This window comes from Schistocerca piceifrons, chromosome X (genome assembly GCF_021461385.2).
Source record: "Schistocerca piceifrons isolate TAMUIC-IGC-003096 chromosome X, iqSchPice1.1, whole genome shotgun sequence".
NCBI classification, from domain to species: domain Eukaryota; kingdom Metazoa; phylum Arthropoda; class Insecta; order Orthoptera; family Acrididae; genus Schistocerca; species Schistocerca piceifrons.
In genome coordinates, this window is record NC_060149.1 from 575,525,553 (window position 1) to 575,547,010 (window position 21,458).

Below are 21,458 nucleotides of genomic sequence, written 5' to 3' on the forward strand. Positions count from 1 at the left end.
AGCAGCGGTGGTGGAGGAGGCAGCAGCAGCAGCAGCAGTGGTGGTGGCAGCAGCAGCAGCGGTGGTGGTGGTGGTGGTGGTGGTGGGAGTGGCGGGGGTGGTGGTGGAGGAACTGGCAATGGAAATAGTGGAAGCACTGGTAGCAACAATGGTGGCAGAGGCCACTGCAGCAGCAACATCAACAACAACAACAACAACAACAACAACAACAACAATGGCAGCAGCAGCAGTAGTAACAACTGTAGCAGCAGTGGCAGCACCAACAGCAGTAGTAGTCGCTGTAATGGCAGTGGCACCAACAACAGTGCTGTAGAAAATGGAGCTAGTGAGCCTGCTACCACTGTATCAAACACAGAAGATGTGCATAGTACTCATGGCATTGCTGGAGGCTCGCAGAAAAGTGATTCAGAGCTGCAGTCCATACCCAAATCATCAGTAAGTACACTTCATTCAAAGGCAGTACAGACAACAAGCATTAGTACTTTGGTGTCACTTTCAAATCCAGTTTCATCAGCTTTGCAAGCTGACTCTCTAAATGTCTTGATGACTACAGCTCTACACCTTAATACAGCATCTGTTCCTCATGAAGGTTCTTTGCAAAAGTCACTTGCTACCACATTTAAAAGGGCAACTAGATCATCTGTCCAAGCAGGACAGTGCCCGTCGTATGACATGCACCGTACAAATGCCTCTGCTGTTACAGACAACCCTATATCTGGAACTTTAGATGGGATATCTAGTCATACCTCAGATAGTAACAATGTGACACACAAAAATTCTCTGCCAGTCTCCCGGTCGTCTCAGGTACCGACCACAACTGATAGTACCAGTGCTCCTACACAAAATCCAGTAGTTGCTGTCACCAAAGATAGTATTATTAGAAGTAATAAGAATGCATTACTGGCTGCTGCGCTGCAATCAACCACACCTCTTAGACGATCTTCTGTGAGTAGTGGTACGTCTTCCAGTTTGACCAGTAACATAGAACAAGCTGCCAACATGTGCATTGCTGAAAGCTCTTCTTCAGACGATGAAGCGACAGATGTTGGAACTCAGACTCATATTTCTTCAGTACAGCAGACCCAGAGACTATCTGTTAATGAACTTCGCAAGACTACTTCAAAACCTTTGTTGCAAACATCTCACAATTTAAGACCTGTTCTACATATACCCAACAGTACTCTTGTTGGAGCAGCTAATGTTACTGAATTAACCAATTCAGTTTCATCACCTTTAAGACAGCAGCAGATTGTCCATTCTTTGTTAGGTCCTAGTTCCTCTGCTGTCACAAGGCTTCCACCGCAGAATGTGGCAGCAACTGATGCGTTAATAAGCCACAGTGCAATCGAGCCATCTGTAAGCTCAACAACACTGGAACAGCTGAGAGAATTTGAGTCTGTTTTAGAGCAAGTTACAAACACGTCACAAATGAAGGAGCGGAGCACTGCTGTGACTCAGAATCAGCCGGACCTAATTAATGAAGATCTTCTTTCTCAGTCATCAAGCACGGTTGAAACGTCTTCAGATTTCCCAAGTGCACCAAATGATGGTTCATTCTCACAAGATTCTTATCCATCAACTACAATTACAACCCCACCAAGAGTTGGTATAACTTTTGTTGCTCAGTCTCCACTTCGATCGTCGAGCATTGCTGGAACGAGTGGAAAGATTGCATCTCCTGTAGTTGTAGTTACCAGTTACTGTCAGCCAGTTACATCACCAGCTTTAAGTGTGACTTCACAGAGTTCTTCTAGTCCTTGTGTGACACCTGCACCAAATCCTTCCATATCAAATGGAAAACCACCACCAAAATCCTCAAAATCCAAAACTAAATCTGTTAAGTCAAGCCCGTCAACGACAAATTCTAAATCTTCACCAGTTCCTAAACCACAGCAGAAACCTCAAGAAGATGAAGTTACGGCTCAGCGTATTTATGCAATACTTGATGAATATGCAGAACAGCTTAGAAATTCTCCAGATTTGAATAACAAACCTGCACCTCGCAGAAGATCAAATCCACCTACCAACCCAAGCCAGTCTTCAAAGCGAAAGAAGTCTTCCCAAAACAAATCAAAACTTCTTGGGCAGCAGTCATCTTCATCAGCACCTGACATGAGTCCTGGCACAGATGATCCAAGAACTATGGGAAGTGAAGATAGTTCTAGTGGTATAATGCAGCTTTCTCATATTCAGGATTCACCAGCTTCATCCGCCCAAGCAAGTGATGAACCAGCAAGTTTAAGATCTACTTCCACAGAAGCATCTTCCGAATCCTGCAAGCCAGTTGTGTCAGAATCTGGTGAAAATCAAGACTCTCGCCAACAACCACGTTTAATTTTTGCTGAAGCAACAGGTCGTCAGGGAAGAGCAGTATCTGTTCAGGATGACATTCAGTCTGCTGAGGTTGCTGTCTCTGGTAGTGCAACTGTTGTTGCAGGAAAATCAGTAATGGTGGGAAGCACAGCAGTACCATTGTATGTGCCAGGAAATGTCCGTCAGGTGTTTCTACCTGTGACTCCAGGATTGGCTGCACATGTTCAAGGTCGACCAATGGTTGTATCAAAAGGATCAAAATTTATAAGAGTTCATCAAGTAACAGTCCCAGCTGGACCACTTCACCTCCACCAAGTGCCGGTCGTGGTGCGCCAGATGTGCGTCAATAAGCAGTCATCAACTGTTGGTGCTTCAGTATCTGTACTGACCCAGCCATCTGTCAAACAGGTTAAGCGTCCACCTGCAAATACTTCTCCAGAAGCTTTATCAGGAGGATTGGCACAGGCTTCTGTTCTACACCAGTTAAGCAGTCAGCAGCAAACATCTGTTTCTGATGTATCTTCCAGTGCTACTCAAAGCTTATCTTTTCCAGAGTCGAGTCTGGATAGTGTAGGCACTACTATTGCAGACACTGTTATAAAAACTGAACCTAATGATGATACCTCATCAGTTTCAGAAGGCCATATAATGTGCGAAGGTAGTCAGAACAGCCTACTTGAGACAATAACATCTGCTGCTAATGATGCTACTGCTCTAACGTCTCCAGCAACTACGTCTTCTGGTGTCATAGCTACCACTACTTCTTCAGGACCAGGTGTAAACATTTCCAGTGTTATTTCAGCACCTGAAGATAAACTGTATCAAAGCTCTGAACACAGCACAGTAAATGTGAAAGTAGAACCTCCAGATCTGTCTAATAACAGTAATGAAGAGCAGAATGAAGAAAACCAGCTGTGCAACAATCACGAAGAAAGATCTGTGTTTCGACGAACATATGCAATTGTAATTAATCCACCAATCGATGTGCAGAATTCACGAGTAAATAGGACTATGCAACGTTTGAATATTGGCTTTACCAGACATTCCACAGTAACTTCTAGGAATGGTAACCAACCAGAAGCACTGAACAAAGATTTTGCATCAAGCAGAAAGCCTCTTAAGACGGAAGCTGATAGTATGCTTAATTCTGAATCTGAGAGTTCTGAATATCATTCGGATAATGCTCTTGCAACACAACTTAATCATTTCTCAAAACACAGTGGCAGCTTGACAGAAAATGGTGAATCTGGACATTCTGTGAACAGTGTGTTGAACTGTCCACTACCTTCAGCATTGCCAGATTCAACATACCATTTGAGGAAATTGGGTAAAAGCAGAGAAAGCAGCCAGCCAGCTGGAGGATTCCAGAGCTCTACTCAAAATACAATTTGCACAAGTACGTACAATGTTGACATAAACTGCATGTTACGAAGTTATTGTTGCTAGAGATGGACATTGCAGAGTTCATGGTACTTTTGACTTATGAAGTCATTTTTTGTTTGCACTCTCATTTTCTGGAGATAGTCATTTAGAGATAGTTCTTCACAATAGGTGATGCAAGTGTTAGTATACTATTTAGTTGAGTTTTCACTTCATTCTTATTCACAGAAGTATAAACACCTGAAACTGCTTTAGTTTTGTCCCTGATTTCAAACTGCCTAGTAGATGTTACTTGTTCACAATTTGTAAATCTTAAAAATTCAAAACATGATATTCAGTGCAGTATCATTTGCAGTTTAAAAAAATATAAGGAGAGTTTATTTTGTTTGCCTAGCATTCATTGTGATTTAGCGTATTGAAATTGTAGATATGACAGTTAACCTTTCTCTTTGCCATTTGAATGTTGCATCAATCAGTACCAAATCAGATTTATAGTGCAATTTCTCTATTTCCTGTTTGGCACCTTTTTTCTCTGATACAATTTTTAAAAAATTCTCCTTTGCAGTAAATTGTGAATTATGTATGTAGATACTAAAATATAGTAATGTATTGCTTTCCATTATCTGCATAAGATACACAGGCTTTCTACACTTCGTATATGTTTTGTGTTTCAGGTCCATTAGATGTGTTTCCAACTGAAAGTGCAACTAGCATTCTAGAAGACTGCCCACCAAGAACTATAGAGGAGAATGGTTGTAGTGACAGTTTATCATCTTCTGAACCAAGTTTAACACATACACTACTTTGTCGCAGAAACTCTCAGAGCCCTCAGAAGGTAAGCTTACAATCTGAAGTGGGAAGGAAAATAAGTTCATGTGATAAGAATGGACCAGCTGATATTGAGCTGAATGCAGCAGTTGAACACATTGTGTCTGAAAGTTCCAAAAGTGCAAATGATCAGACACAAGGAAAAGAAGTTGGTGCGTCAAGTGAAGCTCAGCTAGAGTACTGCAGCGGGCCGTATTCATCCATTAAAAGCCAACTGGACTATATTTCTGATGGACCTTATAGCATATCAAAGATTGATGGCTGTGATACCCCATGGCGTTTTGTTCCGCTTATAAGAAAGGTTAAAGTAGCTATACAGCCAGTAACATTAAAAAAGGATACAGAAGAAAGTGAACCACTTGTTAGGAATATCCATCTTTCAACTAATTTGCCAGAAGTGGAAGATACAACAAATGAACAGCGTGACTATCTAACAGATTCCAAGCTGGCTACAGTTAATAGGAAGGCAAATGTGAGTTCAACTGTTCTTACAACTTTCCGGAAAAGTGATATTCCCAGTACACGAGTAGATAAAAGTCAAGGGAGTGACAGGGTACAGCAGAAAATAGCTAGAGTTGAGAGAGAGTTAAAACTTCAGAAAAGTCTGTCTGAAGAATGTGAAGATTTAGGTGTTGATGAGCCAAGTACAAGTGATCTATTTCCTGAAGCAGATCTGTTATTGGATACGAATTCGTCACCACCCTTTGATCAGACACTGCAGGATACAGCTTGTGGTCATTGTGTTGATGGTACAGAAACTTACTCTAATTCAGCTTTTAAACCCCTCGAATACTCTTCCAGTAGTCAGGATGATTCTCAGAACAGTTGTATTTCTTCTGATATTCATGAATCAAACAACAGATTTCGGCAAGGAAAGAAACGTAAACGTAGTGTCAATATTCCTAATTTTGATTGGAAGTATACAGAAAGAAAAACTTTTTGTCACGACATTGTCAGTAAAATATGTCAGAGTTCCCGTGAAACATCCAGCATTTACCATAGTGGAAATACTATAATAAAAGGTACAGGCAGTGGAATCGGATCACGATCGTTGGAGGATACTAGTGGAGGTTTCAGAGACACTCTGTCAGATAGTGCACCAAGTAGCAGATTAAAACACTCTAGTCCAGGAACAGATGCTATCTTGCCTGATGTCAGCACCTGTAATACAAAAGAAGTGTCTGATAATTTAATGAAGGATGCAGTTTGTGGAAAGAAGTTAGAAGGACCATTGCAGCAAACCCATCCATCCAACAGTTGCATGAAAAGTCAAACAGTTACCACTGTGAACAGTAAAGGAGATATGGTCGCAAGTGCCAGTGATAGCACTTTTTGTAGCTCAAGTGAAGACAGTGTCACAATGTTGGATACGTTCTCAACAAGTATGATAGTATCATCTCTAGATGTAACAATTCCCTCTCCTCTCCCCACATTGCCATCTGTCATACAGTCTAATGATAATTCCCAGGAACCACTTCCATCTGCAACTGGAACTCAGAAGTACTCGAATACATACAGTAAGAGGCCCTCGTGTGAACAGGGCAGTAGTAAGCTACTGAAGCGTGCTCGTCTAAACCAGTCTGAACAGTATTATAATGAACATATAGATTCTCAGGAACGATGGGAGTCATCTAGTTCACAAGAGAAAGTTTGCGCTGATGATGAAGATTCAGGATCTCGTAGCAGGTCAGAAGAACAACCAAATTCTGATGTTGATGTTTTAGATATAAGCAATGATGCATTTTCATCACCGAGATTCCCTTCCTTAAATATTACAAATAGCACAGGTTCAAGTTCACAGTGTAATGAATCTATAATCAAGACATTTGAGTTGAATGGGATTGATAGAATTTCACTTTCAAGTGCTAGTATACAAGAGAAGCGGATATCTGCAAGGAAACTTGCTGATCATAGTGATTCGGAATGTCACTCCTTAGACATCAAGAATAGCAGAAATGTGGAACACGATCATTTCTGTCATAAACAAAGTGTAATACATATAAATTCTTCAAAGACGAGAGCTTCGCAGCGTGGTCATCTGAAGAGAGGCTGTCCATGCTGTTCACTTTCATCTCGCTCATCTAAGAAGAAGATGGAAGAGAAACCAGGAAAGAAAGGACCTTTGGGAAAGCAAACAATAAAAGGTTCCTTGCCAAAGAAGAGATAGTTGATTTTAAAAACTCATGTAAATAGTTGTAAATTCTGTGAAGATTTGTATTTGTTTTCTCATTGGGTGCGACAGTCACAGATAGTGAACTGAAAAACTGCCACAGTGTTTGTATAGAATTGCTTTTGCATATCTTATGTAAATAAGTGAGATAGATCCTAATACATGTTCATGAAGCATGAAACACAAAGCCATATTCTTTTTAAACTTTTATTGTTTGCATTCCCAATGTTCTGAGTCAGATATGCAGTAATTATTCATCCTTAACCTCAGTTTAAGCTAGTCAATTTTCCTGTTAATCTGAGGTACTCAGTATCACTTTCTGCACTGTTAGTACAAATTTTTATGGTTAACCATGCTTATTCAGTCTTTCAGCAAAGCAGTTGTGTGTTTTCTTGAAATTGGTATGTGAGAAACTGCTTGGAGATGCAAATATTCAATATGTTATTTTACATTCTTTTATTTTGCATTTGATAAATATGTTGTGAGCTAAATTGATGTTAGCTGTAAGTTGTGTGTGTGTGTGTGTGTGTGTGTGTGTGTGTGTGTGTGTGTGTGTGTGTGTGTGTGTGTGTGTTACTCATGTTATAGAGTTGTGACAATTTGTGGATGTGAGAAGATATTAGTATTTTTTTATTAAATTTGATTTAATGAGTAATGGGGAAAGTCCTTGCATTCCTGTATATTAATCATTATATAATCGCCTGATGTGTTGAAATTTGTGAGGTCACTGTTAGAGAAATGGAAACAGAATTGAAGTATGGTTAAATGATATTTGTACAATTACCTTACAATATTAGGTATGGCTTGTATCAGTATTTTATTTTATTAATTTATTTCATATTTGAAAGAGATTTATGTATTCAGACATTGTATAAATGAAGCTTTATTAAACATCTCAGATTTTCCCACGAAGAGAGAAATCTCTTCACTGTAATACAGTGTGTCACGTCAGTTAAAAGCTACACTTTTAAGATGATTTGTCTCTTTCTGACGGTGTACCTTAAGTTTATGAAAAGAATTCTTAATTGAAATGAAACATTTCAAAAGTAGGATCCAGCTGTAATAATTTTCATACACACATTATGCTGAAAACGCACAGTTAATTTCCAAGAGGAGGTGTGGTTTGATAATTTAAGTGAGGAATTTGTGTTGTGTGTACTATAGAAAATACTTTTTAAAAGTTTCCCAAACATAACATTCATCAAGTGCATTGTTTAGTATAATAACGGGATTGAATTTTGTTAAACATTGTCGCTCCATATAGCTTTACCTGATTTTTTTACTGCGATGCAAAAGGCAAAGTATTTATTAGTTGAGCAACTATTATTTAACATGGAATATTTGTACAAATTTGCCACCTCATTCTTATGTTGTCGTTTTTCTGTGTGCCTGTTATGTACTAAGAGATTATTCTTCCCCTACAGATAAACCTAAAGATAAACAAAAAGTACAACTCTCTCTCTCTCTCTCTCTCTCTCTCTCTCTCTCTCTCTCTCTCTCTCTCTCTCTCTGTCATGTGGTTGCTTTCTTTTTGTTTTTGTTGTGTGATTGTCCATCCCCTCAGCTATCTTCTTACCTCTTTCTCCACTTATTCTTCCCTCTGAAAGAAGAGAATCAGTCCAAAACAGCTCTGTAAATTATTAAATATTACTTACACAGTTACAGTGGCATTATTATTTCTAAAATTATTACTTGTGTTTTCATTTGAGTTAAATATGATTAACAAGTTTACTCGGTAAATCTTGTAGATTACTAATTGGATTTTGTAAACAACCTACTAAATGCACTGGAAGATTCCACAAGAGAACTACCATAACCATAATTTGGAAGTATTATCCATAGTATTAGGCAATCTTCATAATTATAAAACCTGAAGTACAACAAATGATTTCAGTTGCAAGTTACATGTTGTAGATTGATTTTATTTCATATTAAAAATTTATTATTAGTATTGACGTGCATAGTGAAGTTAATTTCCATGCACTTATATATAGTGCCAACGTTGTAGTAAAACATGCTCAGAAGAAAGTACTTCTAGGTCTACTGTTTTATTTTGCCTCGAATCACGTAAAAATATGTCCATACTGACAATGAAAAGAGACCCAGGCCTATGAAGTGCTTACAGTTAACCTGCAGAAAAAGTTAGTAACAACGAGGTGTGTGTAAAATCTGCTCAAGAAGATAGGGTCTCTCTCTCTCTCTCTCTCTCTCTCTCTCTCTCTCTCTCTCTCTCTCTCTCTGTGTGTGTGTGTGTGTGTGTGTGTGTGTGTGTGTGTGTGTGCGTGTGTGTGTGTGTGTGTGTGTGTGTTGGGGGATGCATCAGTGCAATATTGAGACAAGTTGCTCGTCTCGTGAATGTGAATTTTCTATCACCCTAATATAATGTTTTCCAAAATTTCTGAAGTCTCGTGAGGATATCAGAGAAATGTTTTCGTGATGATATTAGAAAATTACTGAAATTATCAGCCTGTTATGATTATGGTTTAAATATGTTTTATTTACTGTGAAAGTGCCAGTTGAGAGGTCCGTGAAACTTTCTGACAGCTTAAAAACTGTGTTCCGGATCAAAACTAGAACCCGGGACCTTTGCCTTTTGCAGGCAAGTGCTCAACCACCTGAGCTCCCCAGGCACGACTCATAACTCATCCCCACAGCTTTACTTCTGCCAGTACCTCATCTCCTACGTTCCAAATTTCACAGTTCTCCTGTGAAACTTGAGGGACTAGTACTCGTGGAAGAAAGAATATTGCAGAGACATTGCTTAGCTACAGCCTGGGGCATGTTTACAGAATGAAATTTTCACTCTGCAGTAGAGTACGTACTGATATGACACTTTCTATCAGATTAAAATTGTGTGGTGGACCAAGACTTGAACTCTGGACAATTGCCTTTCGTGAGCAGGTGCTTTGTAGAGCACTTGCCCGCGAAAGACAAAGGTCCCGAGTTCAAGTCTCAGTCCAGCACACAGTTTTAACCTGCTCCGCAGAGTGAAAATTTCATTGTGGAAATATCCCCCAGGCTTGTGACTAAGCTATGTCTCCACAGTATCCTATCTTCCAGAAGTGCAAGTTTCGCAGGAGAACTCCCGTGAAGTTTGGAAGGTAGGAGATGAGGTACTGGTGGAAGTAAAGCTGTGGGCACGGGTCATGTGTCGTGCTTTGGTTTCTCTGTTGGTTGAGCACTTGCCTGCGAAAGGCAAGGGTTCTGAGTTCGAATCTCGGTCCGGCACAGTTTTAATCTGCCAAGAAGTTTCATGTCAGAAAAAACTCTCACTGCTGTGGAGTGAAAATTTTATTCTGAAAAGGTCATCGTTTAATTCCTTGAAAGACTGTTGTTCAAGCATGTCTTACTCTTCAGCAATTAAATTTCAGAAGAAAATGTAATATTTAGCAGACAGTTAGATCATTCATCACCTAAATGACAAAAGGGAACCACTGTGTTCATATCTTTACACAATGTGTTCCAGAAATTCCATCATGAAGGAGAGTTACAGATTATGGAACCAGTACTCGCCTTAGACCAATGCAAGTCCCCCCCCCCCCCCCCCCCCCCCCCCCCTCCGCGCCTGATTTGTTCATACCACCTCCACTTTGTAGTAATCGTAAAGGAGTGCAACCTTTTCTCAGATTCGTAACCAATGAAGTATTTAAGTGACATATACTCACCATTAATATCCAGTGCTGTGTCTGTATTTATTTTAAAAATTACACATAGGTTGGGCATACAGTTACATGCACAAACAAATTTTAATGTGAGTTAGTGAGTCGTAGAGAAAAAGAGAGAGTGAGAGACAAATAAAATTAAGGTTTCTGAACAAAGTGCAATAAAATGTGGAAAGGAATATTATACACCAGCATGGGAGATATGCACTGATGGTGACCATATCACTGTACCTAATATTGGAGGAGGAATTGGTTGTATATTACTCATTAATTCCACATAGATTTTTAATGTATGATTGCATTGTTTGTAGACACTTGTGAATGTTGATTTAGTGTGACCACTAAAATAAATGGATCACAGTTTTTCTGTAGTTTTAATTAAAATTATTTCCTACATTAAAATGGCGGGCTGTTCAGAATCATGCCTTAAAGATGCCTGACTATCTGGCACAGTTATGGGACAGTATACTCCAGATACAGTGAGAATAAGAAGTCTTATTCCTCAGTAATATAAGTAGGAAGGCAATGTACAATCACAGTTTACAAGAAGTTGGAAGGTGAACTTACAGAGTACACTGTAAAGTTTGTGAAAACTTAACACCATGTCCAGGCCATCTCATTTTGCAGAACACTAATATTATGATTTTACATTTTTTCAGTGCCTAAGATGAAATTTCATCTATAATGCTATGGTATAACAACATGTATGAAGATGTAAACAAAATGAGAGTGGAGAAATTAAAAGAATTTGTGTGTTAACAGTATGTAGATATTAATACAGGTATACGCACCATCTTTTATTGTAAATTAGAAAATTTGTATCATTAGAGCATTGTCAAAAAGTCAAAGATGATTTTCTGTTATTTTTATTGTATGCCTGTGAAAAACGTTGTTACGTTGTCCTTGTATGGTCTCCTAAGATGTCAGCAGAAGGTAGTGTGGCAGCACACACAAAATGGTGATAAAATTTTTCCACAATATACCATAGACATGTGAGGGCATTTTGAAAGTGTTTATGACCTGCCCTCCGCCCGCCCCCACACCACCCCCACCCCCCCCCCCCCCCCCCCCACACCACCCCCACCCCTCTGCCCATCCCTGCTGAAATTGTGATTTGAGTAACCTCATTCACCCCCATGAATAATTTATCGTTATTGTGTCAGAACGAGAATTTCAGACATAATGGTGCCTAAATCTAGTATGCCTTTGTACAGTTTGTGCATTGTGAACAACACAGTATTTTATCCTCATTGAAAGAAAGAAATATGTTCATCTAGCTCTTCATGTGATTTTTGGATGTGAGAAACCAACTGCATAAATTTCAGTCCAGTGTTAAATGTTTCATGTGTGTGTATTTTTATTGGTATCAAGCATCACATATTAATAATTTGTACTGTCTGTTGATAGCAATTGCACATTTGTGGGCAGTGCTGTTTTTGCTCTGCAGAGTACTTAACATATAACTCTAGTTCTCTTGTAAATATTTACAGAAAATTGTTGTTTGTCAGTCTATCTTTTCCAGTTGTGATGAGAGAGGTACTTACTATTATTTTCAGGGAAAATATTCATATGTCCTCTGATGAAGAAGGATAATAGCAGTGGGTTACACACTGTTACGTTTTTCAAATTACACCATGAGGCCAATATTATTTGTTTTGTGTATTATGGAATTTATTGGTTTCCTAACTACAAAAATAGATTTTTGAGTATCTTGGAGGACCATCCTTAATGCACGCAAGACGCTTTGCAAAAAAAATGTGGTCGTTCCCCATTTTGCTTACGAAGGTTGTGATTTAACAAGTATTCAGCGAGAGATTAGTTACTGACAAGGATCTCATTTGAGCAGTAAGAAAGTAGCATTGAGGTAGGTATTAGCCTACATCCGACATATGTTATAGCTGCTTTGTGATGTCGCTCATTATTTTTCTTCTGTCCCTCCCTCCCTCCCTCCCTAAAAAAAAGGCCCCCTCTCTCCCTTTCTCTGCCTTGTTTTATTTAAAACACTGTGAAATAAATGTTTCTCAAAAGCATTTGTAATTTTTATATTTTATTTGGTCTGCTTGCTGTTAGACTGTATCCCAATCTTACACCACATGTTGCTGAGTTGTTCAGACTCTAGTTGCAAAACAAGTCCAGCTCATACTCACTAATATTTGACTGAAGTAAAGTGTTCAGCTATTTCCACATGTTTTACATAGGGTATGTTTATATCCAAAACGCCAAAAATTTGTCTGCAATTGAACTTTCACGTGTGTGTGTGTGTGTGTGTGTGTGTGTGTGGGGGGGGGGGGGGGGGGGGGTTAGGGGGGAGAGAGAGAGTGGAGAGTAGTTGTTTTCAGTGTTTTGTTTTGTTTGTGTTGTTTTGTTTTGATATCGTGCAAATAAACTGTGACATGGGAGTAAGACTTGGTAACCAAGAGCCAGAGGAACATATTGCTTGTATGTTATCCACAGGAAATTTTGAAATTATAATATCATATAAAACAAACTGTGTAAATGTGAATACAAATATTGTTGTAATGTTTTTAAAGAAATATGCAGGTAGAGACTTCATTGCAAGCAGAAGGAAATTTGAGATTAGATTTTTAACTTGCAGTTAAACTTTTATGCAGCAGCTTCCATCAGAATGTTAATGTTTTCTGTGTTTAAGTAAAGGACGTGGGAAACAAGCTGTCAGAGGTGTTTTGTAATTTAGATCCATTTCATACTTGCAGTAATAATGTACACATAATATTCCTATGATTAAAAGACAGATTTATTTGAAATATTTGTCTCATGTATGTTGTATTATTTTCATTTTCTTGCACTTTATGTTGCCAGTTTTTGCTGTGGAGAAGCCAAAGAATTTTTAAATTGCATATTTGATGAGTTTGAAAGTAACAATGAAAGTGAAAACAAACTGTACATGTAAAATGACTATTCGTAACAGTAAATGATAGTAATAAAGATATATGTGCCAGTATTATAATGCAGTAGCTAACTTATTTTTTAAAGTTGTGCCACCGTTGTGGTAATGTTGAATAAAAGTAGTTTCTCTAACAACTGACAAATTATTCTTGTGGAATGTCATGACTGCTTTCAAAAGAGCTTTAGGTCCTTGTTAAATGATCCTTTGGGCAAAGTAGCCTACATAATAGTGAACAATGTAGCTAACTCATAGATTCAGCAGTTTCCCCAGATCTTGGTAGAAACATATTTCTTTGTTATTTTTATTTTTTTTTTTTAATTTATAAGAGTTATTTTACCCACATTGATAGTTCCTTCATGTACTTATTTAAAAAAAATTGTGCTTAATCTTGTGTATACGATGAAAAATAATTGAGTGACTGTATAGTCTTACCTTCTCATATTTGTCTGTAAATGTGTACATTTTTAACCATTTTTTGGTACAGTTTGTTTCTGCAACAATTTTATAGATGGATGTTAAATGTAAATTGAGTCTTCATTATTTTCGTATATGTAAATTTGTAACTTGTATATATCATTAGCAATGGTTTACAGAATTTAAAATGTCTGTTGAGCCATTGCATTTCAATTCCATATTATTTATGTTTTTGTGCAGTAACATAAAGTCGGAGTGTTCACTTAATGTACAGGTGCAGAAAGCACAGAAATTGTTTCTACTCATTGATATTTTGTACATTTTGTATGAAGCTGTGAACCTACTATCCAATTTCTCTTGTAAAATAAGAAAATATGTTGAATCCAGTAAACATTTGATACAGATATTTCCTTGTTTTTTTTTTTTTTTATCAAATCCATTAAATTACTTTAACATGAGGGTCTATCGGTACTTTTTAACAAAGTTACTGTGAAATGAGTAACTTTTATGACACAAGTGAGGTATGCAGATGTAATAAGTATTGGTATTTGTTAAATGATTTAAACTCACTCAGCTGTAGTGAGATTTTGCTGTGAATATTAAATCAATAGTCATTTTTATATAAAAATTGTTAACTGGACATTAATTGCAGATCTCTTCTTGATAGTCCAGCCAGAAAATTCTTATGCTGAGGTACAACATTACAAAGAGCTACATTTTTGTAACATTAGTGATAGCTCTTGTGCATATATTGTGATTGTGTATTAGCTTTGTGTTGTACTCAGTATAGCATGTGGAAAACTTATGGAAAACTTACCCTGAAGTGATATCGTAACTTCCTCAACAGTGACTGAACATCTCAGTCTGGTACACTAGTGTGTATAAGATTCGGTGGCAGGAGAGTAAGTTTTTATTTGAACTCATTACCTGTAAACGGAGAGGTACTGGTAATGGCTTTTCCTGCTGTGTGTCATCACTTCACTCTGTTTTGTGTCGGTTGGCCAAAGTGATCTGTATAGAAGTTTCTGTTAAAATGGTTGTTTACATAAATGCTGTTTGAGGATTCCAGCACTTTCCATTTCACCTCTTGTAATTTTAAAAATATGTCATTTTTATGTCCTTTCTCATTACAGGGAATACAAGAAAGTCACAGGGGCCCAGCTGTGGAAAGTAATGTGAATGTGAAACAATTGCCAAGTTCGTTTTAGGAGAAATCCTTAGATCACCACAGTGCAAGCAATTTTCTTCTCCAAGGATTTACACGTTTGTTTTAATAGGTACATAATAATGTTGATTAATATTGGTAGCTTGGGGAAGAGGTTATTGATGGACTACCCCCTTGATGTCACAGAGACAAATCAATATTGATATGTTGGTTCCCATCCATTTCATTCCTTAAGTCCTGGTGACACAATTATCCACTGGCTTAGCTATAACTTTATTTTTGGGTCATACACTTAACACATCATATCATCATTTGTAATAATTCTGACACAAACTTGATCCCAGGGTATTATTCTCTCATGCCCATAACTGCATTGTAGCTAAACACATGGAACTATTTTCACAAACAAGTTCCCACATGTTATAAAAACTATGCACAGACCCCCCCACCCAAACTCTGTAAGGATGATTCTTTTATCTGTCTGTAGGATATTTGCCACTTTAGTTTTCAGCTTAAAAGCATCAAGCTATTTTTGTGTTTCTCTTGTGAACTGGGACTATTCAGTGGATAAACATTACAGTTTTTCCTCTCTCCTATATTGAGATTTTGTTAACTGCAAACACTATGTACACTATTTTCTCTATGGTGTGAACATTATGGCAGAATGTATACAGCCCTTGCTCTTGTTCAGATTTTTATTCTCATCAGTCATCCAAGACATCTATAACAAATTTCATTACTATCCACTGTGTTCCCATAATTCACATTTTTTCGCTAAGGATTCACTATGAGCAAACATGCAAGACATTCTAGCTTAACTTCTATGGGATATTTCCAACATATGCATTATCGGGAATGCCAGAGTGTCTGAGGAATCATTAACACACAGTTTTCTGATTTACAGTGCTACAGACACCTGAAAAGAAAGTAAATCCTGTTCATAAGATACTTTAGAATGGATTATAAAAATTTAGACCAATAAGCTGGAAAGAGATGTTTTGAAAATGCCTTACCACTTTTGGTTGAAACTTCCACCAGGAAAATGTGAATGGTTGGAGATATTCCCCAGCAGGAAGCATATCAGAAAAAGCTGAGATAATTGAAACATATGAACGATTATGCGTTTTTCAGGCAAACAGATAAAATGGACTGCAAGGAGTTAATTGTACAACTTTATAGAATTAACGGAAACCTCAAAAAGTTTATATGTGAAACCAGATAACATTGAAATCATCTGTTTAATTTGTATTTTTAGTTAAATAAGGTAATTTGTGGTAGTAACACATGATAGTTATTTTGAATTCTGCTTTGTAGAGTTCATGGAACAGAGTTTGTCACAAAGTTGAGAGATGTAATAGATGCAAAGAAATATATCTGGAGGAAGTATGGAATAAATATATACCAGTAGATATAGTGACTATCCACTTGGAAGATTCAGTGCTGAAGTGGTGGTCTGGCCACATTCAGGTTTAGATTTTCCACCATTTTCCGTAAATCAATTAAGGTGAATGATGGGGCAGTTCCTTTGAAAGGAACACTCCTAGTTGCTCATCCCATCCATGTCCATAATGGTATCCAAAACCTCAACAAGTTGATATGTGACACCAGCTAACATTGAAATCGTCTGTTTAGTTTGCTTTTTTAATTAAATATATAAGTTGATGGTAGAAACACACAGTATAATCATTTTGGATGACTATCCAATTCCATGATGCTCAGTTGCAGATTTCCTGTCAACCAATTTATTTGTTTTCTGAGCTTGTTCTCAGGCTCTAATGATTTTTTAGCTGCTGATGGTGCCAGTCAATTATTTAGTTAGTAGTTTCATGCCTCATGGATCATTTTGTACAATAAATCATGATGATGTGGAACAATCCATTTTACATTCACATCACAAATTAATTTGTAAACGTGGCTTCATGCTGAAAGTTAGTAATTCCTACCCACCACTTTTTAAATGTTTCAATAATAGATATTCTCCTGTGGGATAGAAGGAGCTATCATGGAGAAACTTTTTCAGTTTCTATTTTACTTTTACTGTCTGACGACATTTAATGTCGTTAGGTAATAGATCAAAACATTTTGTTGCAGCATTGTGCACCCCTTTTTGTGCTAAAGATGATTGTAATGTGGAATAATTAACATCATTTTTCCTTCTAGTATTATGTACGTAATTGTTCTTTTTGAACTGTAGTGGATAATTTATAAGAAACTTCATGAGGGAGTAAATATATTGTGAAGCAGTAGTCAGAATGTACAACTTAAACAGATGTATACATGATGATCATGGGTAAGCACCACATATCCTTACAGCACATTGCTGGAGAATGAATGAAAGTATGCTAAATATGTGAATTTACTGATTTGTCTCACCCTGAGATCTGCAATGATTCTAAGTTTAAATGAGCCTGAACTAAGTTGTTTTAGGAGTTCCAAAATGTGCTTTTTCCAGTTCAAATTCTCATGAATTTGGGCACCTAAGAATTTTGAAGTGTCCACTCTATTTATTATTTCATCGTGTATCACCCTAATCAGTCAGTTATCTTGATGTGAGGAGGGTATAAAAGATGAAACACTCTCTCCATCTGAGCATGCCTCGGAAGGCAAAATTGTACCGACTGACCGCCACGACATCCTCACTCGATAGACATCACTGGATGTGGATATGGAGGACCATGTCATCAGCACATCACTCTCCAGCCATCGTCAGCTTTCATGATAAGAGTCGCTACTTCCCAGTCAAGTAGCTCCTCGTTTGGCCTCACAAGGGCTGAGTGCACCCTGACTGCCAACAGTCATCCATTCAAGTGCTAGCCAAACGCAACAGTGGTTAACTTCAGTGATCTGATGAAATTGGTGTTACCACTTTGACAAGGCAATTTGCTTAAAAGATGAAACAATTGTGAGAATACTGTAATGAACAGGTGGTAACTGGTTGAATTTTTTAATGGTGCGCATCACTGAGTATTTTTCATCTGACGGGGAAACATAACGTTGCAGAATTATTGGGAACATTGAAGGTCAAAAGAAGAGCTAAACAATCTGTGACAATTTAGTTTGCACATAAACATTACAGAAATGCTCACCTGTCTGTACTTGGGGGACGGCAAATTAAAAGTGGCGTGCTTCTTCTTGGAATAGATAAACAAGGCCATATTAGCCACCCTACATACATATGGGACCAAAATAATATCACTGGAAAACATTTAGGACATATACAGAACTGTACACACAAATACATTTTGCATGTGACAAAACGGGGAGGAAGGAGTGTTCCTAAGTACCCTTAGGTGGACTCATGTATGCAAAGTTACCCTAAGTGACTCGAGCATGTGTTAGTCATATTTGAGAGGTTGTGTGGAAATTGTTTGAGGCAGTGAAACTCAATTTAACATCATTATTGGTGCTGCAGTATGGGGATCTGGCATTGTCGTGCAACAGATGTCACAAAGAATCAAACCTCTTTGAATGATACCTAATCTAATTTTTTACAAGAGATTACATTTTGCATCCATAGTCGCCAAATAGTTTATAAAACTAAGAGAAAAGGGCCCATTGAATCCACAACGGCCTACTGCCACCACCTTGCAGCCTCTTAGAATACTTGATACTCTTTACTAAACACAAAAATGGATAACTTCATACTAGTTCTAATTGATTTGGGTACTTAGTAGTTCTCCCTGTCCATGTCAAAAGTCACTATGCTACTCATGAACATGTCTTCTGCTTCACAGTGACTCTCCACTTTCAGTATGTACATGTGTTAAAACAATAAAAAAACTTGTCACATCTTCTAGAAATTGCAGATAATTATTATGCATAGACTGCAATGTATCAAAGCTAATCTTAAGTTACTGATGAATAACCCCTTCTGTTAACATATTATTACTTTGTGAGTTACACATTTATAATGTGTGACTGGACAGCAAACAGTTGTGTGTGTTTGATTTCTTTTTCGAATGCCCCATCGGCATTAATGGATTTGGCAAGGTTAATTTAAAGGGTGCCCAGATGGCCTTTGTTGCCACCCCATTTAACAACCGGGAAAGAATGTATGTACCCTAACTGTCAGCGTGTAGTGTTATTCGTGTGAAAGTGTGCAAAGGTTATGTAAATGTTTTTCAATTGTGTAACTGAAGTGAAACTTGGGTATCAACCCAGTATCCACTTAGTAGGATGTGGGAAACTGCCTAGGAACCACATCCAAGCTGGTCAGCATACTGATCCATGTCATTAATCCGCCAGGCAGATTCAATCTGGGACCTGCGCGCCTTTGTATCCCAGAAGTGGCACTTTAACACACGGTTATCGAAGTGGGTTTGTGTATGTGTGATTTCTGGCTGTCTATTCCAAGGCTGTCTCTCTTGATCATCATATGAACCATACATGTGCATTGCACGTTACTTTTGGGATACACAAATACTTGAAGGACGAGTTGACATCCATTTTTGCCATTTAAAATGAGCTAAAGCTCAAGAATGGTCGGTGATCTTAAAGTACACATTTTAATTAAATGGACTGGTGGAAATACTGTCATTGTGTGAGGTCTTATTTGTTCTCAGAGGTCACTGAAGTAGATTTGCAGAGCATCTCTTCCTTCAAGATATTGTAAACTTCAGAACACCATTTGCATGTCTGAGAATGTTGATTTCATAAACTGTACCCATTGCCATTCCCAAAATTCAGCAGATTTGAAATTTTCTTTCGTGACAACTTGTGCTATATTGGATCACCATTATCATGTGACAGTCACCTCCACATCTTAAGATTTCAGTTGAAGAAGGAAAGTTGCAGAGGGAGGATCATTTGAAAAGGTGGGAAAGGTCTCCACTTCTCACTTTGTTACCTCTCAACCCTCATTTACTTTCCTTTGCATCACTGGCTACAAAAGTGAGAGCTCAGTTTTAGATTTGATTCCCCTCCCCCAATTCATATTTTTCCACTTAATCTTACCTAGATTCGGTGGTTTTATTGTCAGCATCATCAAGCAGCTTGATTACTCTGCTTCCTGCTTGCTTTGTATTAAAGAATAGTATCATCTTTTGCTTTTCGAATCACAGGAGGACTGCACACTTTGTGGCAGTCCATTACTGGGATTCACCATTGACAGTTCCTTCATTCTCATTGTCACAGCATGGAAGGTTGTATTGAATATTGGTTTTAAACTACCAGTATCTGACTCATTCCTTGTGTGATTTTTATGTTGGTGTGTGACAACATGATTTTATTCCCCCTGAGTCTGACTACAGACATTGCCAGCTATCATAGGTATAAGTACATTTTTAGCAATACTGGTGAGTGAAAAAAAGGGGGGTTGCATAATGTTCTGACATTTTTGTATTATCTACCGGGTGATCAAAAAGTCAGTATAAATGTGAAAATGAATAAATCACCGAATAATGTAGATAGAAAGGTACAAATTGACACACATGCTTGGAATGGTGTGGGGTTTTATTAGAACAAAAAAAATACAAAAGTTCAAAAAATGTCCGAAAGATGGCGCTTCATCTGATCAGAATAGCAATAATTAGCATAACGAAGTAAGACAAAGCAAAGATGATGCTCTTTACAGGAAATGCTCAATATGTCCACCATCATTCCTCTACAGTAGCTGTAGTCGAGGAATAATGTTGTGACCAGCACTGTAAAGCATGTCCGGAGTTATGGTGAGGCATTGGTGTTGGATGTTGTCTTTCAGCATCCCTAGAGATGTTGGTCAATCACGACACACTTGCGACTTCAGTTAACCCCAAAGCCAATAATCGCACGGACTGAGGTCTGGGGACCTGGGATGCCAAGCATGACGAAAGTAGCGGCTGAGCACGTGCTCATCACCAAACGACGCGTGCAAGAGATCTTTGACGCGTCTAGCAGTATGGGGTGGAGTGCCATCCTGCATAAACATTGTATCTTCCAGCAGGCGTTTATCAGCCAGGCTGAGCATGATGCGATTCTGTAACATATCGGTGTACCTCTCACCCGCCACGGTAGCAGTTACAAAACCAGAATCACGCATTTCCTCGAAGAAAAAAGGCCCAATAACCGTAGATGTGGTAAATCCAACCCATACTGTGACTTTCTCGTCTTGCAATGGAGTTTCCACGACAGTTGTAGGATTTTCGGTAGCCCAAATTCTGCAGTTGTGGGCGATGACGGACCCTCAGAGCGTGAAACAAGCTTTGTCGGTCCACAACACGTTACTCAACCAATCGTTGTCTTCTGCCATCTTTTGAAACGTCCACACCGCAAATGCCCTGCGCTTCACTGAATCGCCAGGTAAGAGTTCATGATAACGATGGATTTTGTACGGATAGAATCAGAGGGTACGCCGAAGTGCCAACCAAACAGTACCGTATGGAATGCCGGTGCGATGTGCAACTGCATGAGTGCTAACTACTTCGTGCATAGACGAACCCGCTACAGTCTCCATTTCTTCTTGAACTGTCTCAGCAGCATTACACCTTGTGCTCGGTTGGCCAGTACGGGGTCTATCGTCTAAACAACCCGTGGCTTTGAACTTCGAAATCATTCTCGCCACAGCTGCATTTGTCAACAGACCTTTACCCGTTCGAATCCCCTTCCTAGGGCGATAGGATCGTAACGCTGAACTAGCACATT

The 21,458-nt window shown here is 38.3% G+C and overlaps 1 protein-coding gene across 1 annotated transcript in view; it reads left to right on the plus strand.

Annotated features, from left to right (window-relative positions):
• The window catches only part of LOC124722526 (mucin-12-like), an 87,327-nt gene extending 77,091 nt beyond the window's left edge, over nucleotides 1-10,236 (plus strand). The window contains exons 9-10 of the mRNA XM_047247676.1: nucleotides 187-3,709; nucleotides 4,368-10,236. Coding sequence (XP_047103632.1) covers nucleotides 187-3,709; nucleotides 4,368-6,688 — 5,844 coding nt within the window. The 3' untranslated portion in view covers nucleotides 6,689-10,236. The remainder of the gene's footprint in view (nucleotides 1-186; nucleotides 3,710-4,367) is intronic.
• The last annotated feature ends 11,222 nt before the right edge of the window (nucleotides 10,237-21,458 follow it).